Source organism: Sinocyclocheilus anshuiensis, unplaced genomic scaffold (genome assembly GCF_001515605.1).
Source record: "Sinocyclocheilus anshuiensis isolate Anshui unplaced genomic scaffold, SAMN03320099.WGS_v1.1 scaffold1429, whole genome shotgun sequence".
NCBI classification, from domain to species: domain Eukaryota; kingdom Metazoa; phylum Chordata; class Actinopteri; order Cypriniformes; family Cyprinidae; genus Sinocyclocheilus; species Sinocyclocheilus anshuiensis.
In genome coordinates this window covers 464,282-472,671 of record NW_015548305.1, presented here as the reverse complement: position 1 = coordinate 472,671, position 8,390 = coordinate 464,282, and the positions used below count along the sequence as shown (strand labels likewise).

The 8,390-nt window shown below is 37.1% G+C and overlaps 1 protein-coding gene across 4 annotated transcripts in view; it reads right to left on the bottom strand.

Annotated features, from left to right (window-relative positions):
- Positions 1–1,224: 1,224 nt before the first annotated feature.
- Positions 1,225–8,390, bottom strand: part of LOC107656184 (troponin I, fast skeletal muscle-like) — an 18,603-nt gene continuing 11,437 nt past the window's right edge. Inside the window, exons 1-7 of one of the 4 annotated variants that reach the window (XM_016443930.1) lie at positions 4,675–4,734; positions 3,134–3,220; positions 2,836–2,872; positions 2,607–2,735; positions 2,017–2,106; positions 1,759–1,935; positions 1,225–1,629 (exon numbers count right to left, since the gene is read on the bottom strand). In XM_016443930.1, the coding sequence (XP_016299416.1) occupies positions 1,540–1,629; positions 1,759–1,935; positions 2,017–2,106; positions 2,607–2,735; positions 2,836–2,872; positions 3,134–3,141 (531 nt within the window). In that variant the 5' untranslated portion in view covers positions 3,142–3,220; positions 4,675–4,734 and the 3' untranslated portion in view covers positions 1,225–1,539. Of the gene's footprint in view, positions 1,630–1,758; positions 1,936–2,016; positions 2,107–2,606; positions 2,736–2,835; positions 2,873–3,133; positions 3,275–3,321; positions 3,395–4,674; positions 4,735–8,390 lie in introns of those variants that run through there. The other 3 variants (XM_016443929.1, XM_016443932.1, XM_016443931.1) reach the window with 3 other exon arrangements.

Sequence of the window (8,390 nt, the reverse complement as noted above, 5' to 3'; positions counted from 1 at the left end):
GGTCCGTCACATGTGGTTGCCGCTCATGCGTCGCTCCGGCCGGACACGGCATCAACAGTATGTGAGGGGCGTATCATTTTCGTCTCACGCTTGAGGTATTCGGCCAATCACAGCACACCTCGCTTTTTCAGAACGATGAGCTTTGTAAAAATCGACGCGTTTCAAAAAGGCGGGGCATAGAGGAGAAACAATAATGTACAGTATGTGGAAAATAATGTGTTTTTTTTACTTTAAACCGCATAAACACATTTCATTACACCAAAAACACAAAATAATGTTCTTTTTAGCAGCATCATATGACCCCTTTAACTCTTCAGACTTGTACTGTATACAATACACTTTTTTCTTTTAAGAATATAAAGAATGAAAGACAGGAAAAAAAGAAAATATAACAAAACGCAAGCATTTGGAACACTTAATATATATATATTTTTTTCAGTGGGAGATTTCATTTAAAGGGGTCATATGATGCGATTTCAATTTTTCATTTACAACACTGTTCCAGAACAGTTCAACCCAAATATTCAGATGTGTGCAGTACATTTTATGGAGGACTGTTTCCTGATCCTGGGAGAGTAGACTACAACGACAGCTGTTCTGACTCACAGACTGTAAGTACATTTTTCATATTTAAAGGATTTGCCACTGACTATTCAAACGCGAGTTTTGAGCAGTGTAGAATAGCACTTGTTTGTCATTTCTCCGATCACAAATGCAGACATGGTATGGTATCACAGTATGGTAAGAGGCATAACTTTTCCGTCACACGCTTGAGGTATTCGGCCAATCACAACGCACTGGATAGCTGGCCAATCACAGCACACTTCGCTTTTCAGAACGATGAGCTTTGTAAAAATCGACGCGTTTCAGAAAGGCGGGGCATAGAGGAGAAACAATAATGTACAGTATGTGGAAAATAATGTTTTTTGAACCTTAAACCGCATAAACACATTTCATTACACCAAATACACAAAATAATGTTCTTTTTAGCAACATCATATGACCTCTTTAAATCTTGCTTTGCTTATTAAATGAACAGTATCTGTGTGTGACTATACTTGCTACATTTAAAGAGCAAGTCTCTACTACAGTAGTGTGATAGTCTGGCTGTTTTTCCCTTGTGACCACTAGGGGTCATGGGTTGCTGTTGTTCTTTAGTCTCACTGAGCCATACATTTGGTGAAATAATGAAAAAGCAAAACTTCAAACTTTGATTGTTTGATTTGTGGTTTATTTTTTCCAGCAAACGTCTCTCAATACTGTTTTGAGTATTTAAATGGGTTTTATTGATGAATATCTATTTATTTGGTCTAATTACAAAGGCCCAAAGTCAGATTATTCTTTTACAAATTAAAGCCTCAGCTGCAAAGCCAACCATCACATACATCAAAACCTCCTTTATACAATACATAACCAACTGTGACATCACTTCACACATAGCATTACTATCTCTCAAAACCCTGAAGACCACGAGAATTAAGACAACCTGACCGAATAAATCATTGTATGGAAATGTAAATATATTTAAGAAAAACAGATTTAGGCCTCAGACTCAAACATCTTCTTCCTGCCATCCATACCAGCCTTATCCTCGATGTTCTTACGCCAGTCTCCCACTGACTCCTTCTCCTGTAGCACCAGAAAATACAGTGTTTCAAAACAAGCTTTCATGTAATTTGTCTGCTGTTGCTGTTTGTAAAAGTCTTTAAAAGAGATCATCTGAGTTCATCATCTGTCCACGTTTTATTGCATGCTCACCTCCTCCTTGACCTCTTTCTTGACCTGTTTGAGGTTGGCTCTTAGATCCAGAAACACCTTGTGTTTGGAGCCCAGCAGGGCCTGCAGCATGGCATCAGCAGACATACGCACTTTCTTCAGAACAGGTTTCTTGAATTTACCTTTCAGGTCCTGAACCTTTATCTTCAGATCTTCAATCTTAGGAGATCAAGAATAAAGTTTAGGTTTTAGAAGTTACGTCAGTTAAATACATTATCTAGTAAAACAGAACAAAAGTACCTCTTTGTTTGACTTGGCCACTTTGCTCTCCATATCATATCTTTGTTCATCAACAGCGTCAATCTGCTGGTGCAACATCCTACACAGCTCCTTTACACAAAGATACATGAATAGCCTATTCGATTTATTGGTCCCCAAAAAGGCAGAAAGTTTTGTGTGAGGATTAGGTTTAGTAGCTGCGTTAGGGTAATGGGGGAAGAAAATACAGTTTGTACAGTAGAAAAACCATTACGTCTATCCACCTTTTTCTTCAACGCGGAAGTAAGCCTATGGGCGAGACTTCTGGTTCATTAGCCACTATAGGTAAATAACGAGAAGAATAACAACATGCAGTAAACGGTAAAACTGTTTGCACTACAAACCAGTGTATTCATAATTAAGATAATACATTGAAATAATATGGTAAGACACACAAATTTTCAAAATCAAGTAGCAAAACGAACTGTTTTGTACAGCTAAAAATAGCTGGATGTGGATGAGACCAGAAGCCAGACCCATAGAATTTACAAATGGCCGTGCCCATTTTTACGGCAAGAAAAAGATGGATAGAACATCTCCATAAACATGGAAGTCAGTGTGTGTGTGTGTACCTGTATTTCCTGCATGCTTCCAGGCAGTGAGAGACCAGGGCAGTTCTCATCCATGAATCTCTGCTTTTCTTGCTCAGCCTCAGCTGCCTCTTCCTCCAAAAGGCCATGAGCAATCTGAAGCAACAAGCTCTGGAGCACAAAGACAAAGACACAGCATAGACAGCATTCAACAAGAGAGTCACTGACAGTTCATATAGCTCAGATCACATGACGAAAGACATGACCTCACCTTCAGATTTTGCCTGCGGCTGGACGACATCTTTTTCCTATCAGAAAGCAAATGTTTACAATTTCAGAGAGTGCAGAACAGTGCATCATTTAGTGGTTGGGGTGATTATGGTTGGGAGAAACAGATGGAACATCCATGCTAAAATACTTTTGATAATAGTAATAATAGCATTTATGCTAGTATAAATACAAAATGATCATGATGCTAAATGTGTTTGCTGAGTTCAGTAATCAAGGACTTAGTGACTTGACCTTTTTCACACCACACAAACATCATGATGTTGTAACTCAATACTTACTCAGACATCTTGCCGGGCTCTTTGTGGCGACCTCTGAGAAGGTGAAGACACCTGTGGGTGGCAGGTGGGGGTGTTACTGCCTTCAATCTAATGGAAACAATTTGCATTCAGTCATCGGTTCTGCAGCAGGTCTAAATTTGGCTGGGATAATGTGAAAGAGAGATGGGTGTGTGAGTGTCGAGACCCACAGAAGTGTTAGGTGTTTAAGGGTTTGAATTTGAGAAGCAGTTGTCTTGTGCTCTTTTTTTAGTGTTCCTTTGTAGGAAGCAGAAGGTCTGCACCAATACAGAAGGCGAGACAGCTGACAGACAACTTGCTGCCTCTTGAAGAATCTTCAACACTCAACAGCTGAAACACAACTGTAAAAATACTTTCTGCTCTATTAGTTCTATATTTTTCTTGCCAAAAAAGATTTTGGATTGGACATGGACTGAGTTGGGACATTCTGTTTTCTAAAATCAGCTGTGGTCTTCATACCTGCGTATATCATAAGGTGTATGAAGGAAATACGTACGTTGTGAAAAAGGATTGCCTAGGATTTATGGTAAAACCTGTTAATTGGTTAACGGTAAGTTGCCATACTCTACATAGCGAAAAACTAAAACAGATCTATTGGGACATTTCATGTAATTTTATAGTTTAAAAAACTATAAAAAAATGTTAAATGGACAGTTTTTGGAAGTAAAAAGAACAAGTCATTTTGACATTCACAGAATTTCCTGCATGATACTTCACATTTGATGGTATTTTGTTAAAACTATGGCTTTATGTTACATCTTATGTTGATAAATTACTGTTTATTGCATTATTTTAATGTCATGTGTGTTACCATGATGGTATTTTGTATTTGTGTGTACGACACTGTACACCTTATGTCTTTATGTTAAAAAATCAAAACAGATTTTAGTAGCAGCTTGGCTATGGTAATTTAACAGAAAATGGCTGTTGGATTTACTGGTTTCAATTTTTTTGCCCATTTTTGTAATTTACAGCCATTTTAAACAGTAAAATGTACAGGTCTGTAAATTTGTTTACATTTTACAGTATTTTAATTAAATTATTCCAGCAACCCCAACTGCTGTTTTTTTTTAAACAACAGGTGCTGATGAAGTAAGTCAGGAAATATTTAACTGCGAGCATGTGCTTAATGAGATTCATAATACTTTTTACAATTAATTAAATATAGCCAACTCAAATAGACCCCAAAAACAAATACTACAAATATGTCAAATTTGGGGTCTAATAAAAGCTTTCTGAGCATTTGACATTACAGTTTAAAGTTAAAATTGATAATAATTTATCCATAAAGAAGACATCAAACCATATCCATTATCTCTTATTAACACAGTATTATATTAGGCAACAGCCACTGCTTTGTCTCTAGTACCTTCCTCTAATATACAGTACATTATAAAGCATATTATTATCTTGCTTATTGCTCTAATTTCTTGGCTGAGTATGGTTGCTCAGCATGATTGAGATCTTCTGAAGATCTGTGGCATGTTCTAATGTTAGAGATGGACAGAATAATAGAGACTCACCTTTCAGCGCACAGCAGGACGTTCAGAGGTGATTAGAGTGAAGGAGTATCAGCTTATAACATTAGTTGGGCTTATATAGGTTTCCCATACGGCTTCTCCATTCTCTTTAAGGAAGCAGATCTTTTTTCAAGCCAATGAGATTGTCAAATCCCAACACCCCTTCTCCTTCCCTCCCCCACAATCAACACACACACATTGGTTTTTCTAACATTCTATCATGGTGACCTGTATTATTCTTATATTGAGCTAATGATGCTTTCGATCCCCTTACATAACCTACCTATTACCAAAATATTTATGCATTTTAATTAAAAAAGGATTTTGTATATGTTAACTGGTCCCACAGTGTAGGTAATTTCATTTTTATCTGTCCTTGTGGGGACATTTGGTGCAATGTACTGCATGCAAACACACACCTGCCCCACATCTTTCACTAAATTCTTGGAATGAGCAGAGAAACATGGCATTCTTTCAATATAGGCGTTTATTGCAAGTGCAAGAACTATAAGAAATTAAGATGAACCCTGACTATCACTTCTGTTGCTGTAATCTCTGTGTTTTCTCACCTGTTGTGCTCTCTAGCAACAGTGTTTAGCAATAAAACAGATGGAAACGCCAACTGTATGACAGAAATATCACTCAACACATTCTGCAGACACATTTTAGATCACATACTACATATAAACTTCACAATTGCTTTGTAATTATTATAATAATACACTTGTATTCTTCAAAACTATGCTGGCTTGTCTGTTTAAAAAGATTATAGTCTTCGTCATACAGGTATCACAGATCTTGAAGTGGGAGGCAAGAAAGTTCTTATTAGTCTGTATGCAGATGATGTAATATTGTATTTGCAGAACTCTGAAAGATCAGTTCCCATTCTTTTAGATTTAATTACTTCTTTTGGGAAGTTATCAGGGTATACAATCAATTTGTCAAAGAGTAACTTTATGCCTCTCTCTGATACTTATAGACCTTTTTTTTTTGGAGAATATTCCATTTAAAATAGTCAGAGATCATTTTGTGTATCTCGGTTTGACGATCCCCAAAGATTCAAAATTATTGTTTAAGTTGAATTTTGTGGAGTTTCTTTCAAAGCTCAAAAGCAATATAGGGAGTTGGAAAATTTGACCTTTGTCTATGATTGGGCGTATAAATTCAGTAAAAATGGTTTCTCTTCCCAGATTCCTATATCTTTGCCAGAATCTCCCTGTTTTTCTTACCTCTGCTTTCTTTAAGGAACTGGACTCTATAATCCTGTCTTATGTTTGGAACTATAAGACACACAGAATCTCTAAAATGCGTCTACAAAAATCCAAATCTGTGGGCGGTCTTGGCATGCCCGTATTTAAGCATTATTATTGGGCCGCCAATATTAGGGCTTTAATGTATTGGTTGAAGGGGGCACCGGCCAATTTGACCCCTGACATCCCACTGTGGGTACAAATGGAGACTAACCTGGCTGTTGGCACTTCCTTAGCGGACATGTTGTTCTCCAAGTTGGATAGGCCTACAGCAATGAATAAACTAAGCTTTGTGTTAAAAAATTCAGTTCAAATTTTAAATCAGATGAGAAAAGTCTTGTCCCTACCAGAGACCTCTGTTCATACGCCAATTTGTTATAATCATTCTTTTTTAACCCCCCTGGACTGATAGAACTTACTTTGTCTGGAGGGAGAAGGGCTTAGAGTCCATCAAGGACCTTTATGTTGAGGGAAGGTTTGCATCCTTTAGCCAGTTAAGAGAGAAATTTGATTTGCCTCATGCACACTTCTTTCGTTATCTACAAATTAGGCACTATGTAAAGTCCAAAATTAGTCATTTCGAACAACTCGAATGTTGATGTTTTTCTAAATCCTCCTGATTCTAGGCATCTTATTTCCAAATTTGTTTGTTTAATTGAAAGCTACGTTGCAGCCCCTATTGAGAGATTTAAAGCAGCCTGGGAGGAAGACCTGGGAGTTGAGCTCTCTGACGATATGTGGGATAAGTGTTTGACTACAATACAGGTCTGCTCAGTTAACAGCAGACACCAACTGATTCAATTCAAGGTTGTTCATCGCTTGCATTAAACTAAAACCAAACTGCATAAAATTTTCCCCTCTGTTTCGCCAATGTGTGACCATTTGGTTTTTCACAGCGCACCTCCTGCCTCCCAGGGACATTACAGCAGTCTCTAACCCTGGGTATTATTGTGGCTAAGAGACTTGTGCTTAAGAACTGGAAGTCACCCTCATCCCCTTCCTTTCGAATGTGGATTATGGACATGATCTCTGTTATTCAAATGGAAAGACTCTGATTATTAAGAACTAATTCCATTAAAAAATTTTCCACTGTTTGGGGCTCATTTCTGGGCCATTTGGACAAGATAACCGTTCAACCAACCCCTAGTGGCTTCTCTGAGGCTAAAGCTGTACATCTTCCTGGGCACCCTGACTGATTGTTTTGCAGGTTTTTACTATAGTACTTTTGACTACTGAACTAAATATTTATTGTCATTATAATTTTTTTGTTAATTTATTATTAATTTATTAATTTTTTTAATTTAATAAAAAATAAATAAAAAAAATTCTCCGCTTGTGTGGTCCGAGACAGTGTTGTTTGTTTGTCTGTTCTGTGTTTATTTTTGAACAACCCTTAAAATAAAGTATATATATAAAAAAAAGATTATAGTCTTTAAAACATACAGACAGTGAGACTTTGCAAAAATGTACATAATTCTGTTTGAAGCCGAGTTCACTGTAGAGCACTGAGTCTTAAAAGTCCTCAGTCTGTTGAAATAGATATCAGATCACTCCAAGAGGTTTATCACCAGGTGGCATTTTAAAACTTCAGGTGGCCATTTTTGAAATGTCTTTGAGGAACCTCATTTTCATTTGATTGGAAAATTGTAAGAATATAAAAGATGACAGAGATACATTTCATGAAATTCACATATAAAGGTAAAAAAATAAACTATTTAAGGGGGCAGGTATTGACTTTATGGTTCAGCATGTTACTTCAGGGCTTTGATATGTTTACGCAACTGAGAGAGAGCACTTCCTGTATTTTATTGTAATAAAATAGCTATTTAATATTACTTCTGAACTCTGACTTGGCTTATGCTGCTCCAACATGCCACCTCCTGGTGCATTAGAGTGACAACCCAGATAGCATGGTGACATTGAGACAAAGTTGAGTTTTGATCCAGACCATCATTTTGGTTGAGATTGACATTTTAATGTATAAAGTATGTTGGATCAGCATTTAAATGTTGATGAAAGTTGACAGCACACATGGGTAAAGACAGTGACATTGAACTAACATTTATTTGCAGTTGATAACCACAAGATCATGCAGGTATGTATCTCTGCAGAACACTAGTGGGCAGGGGCGCCGCTTGCAATTTTGGGCCCTATGAAAGAATATGAGGTTGGGCCCCCTACCGCACCAAACATACACTATATTGCCCAAAGTATTGGGACACTCCCTTCTAATGAACAGGTTTGACAACTTTAGTCATTTCCATGAGTACAATTCTTAATGTTTAAGCAATGATATTCTAGGGAATTGTGTGCTTCTAATTTTATACCAATAGTTTGAACAGGACCCTTTTCTATTCTAACACAACAATGCATCTGTGTATAAGGCAAGGTTTAAAAAAAAAAAAAAAAAAATTTATTCAGTCAGTGTGGAAGAACTTGACTGGTCTGCATAAAGCCAAGTCCTAATCC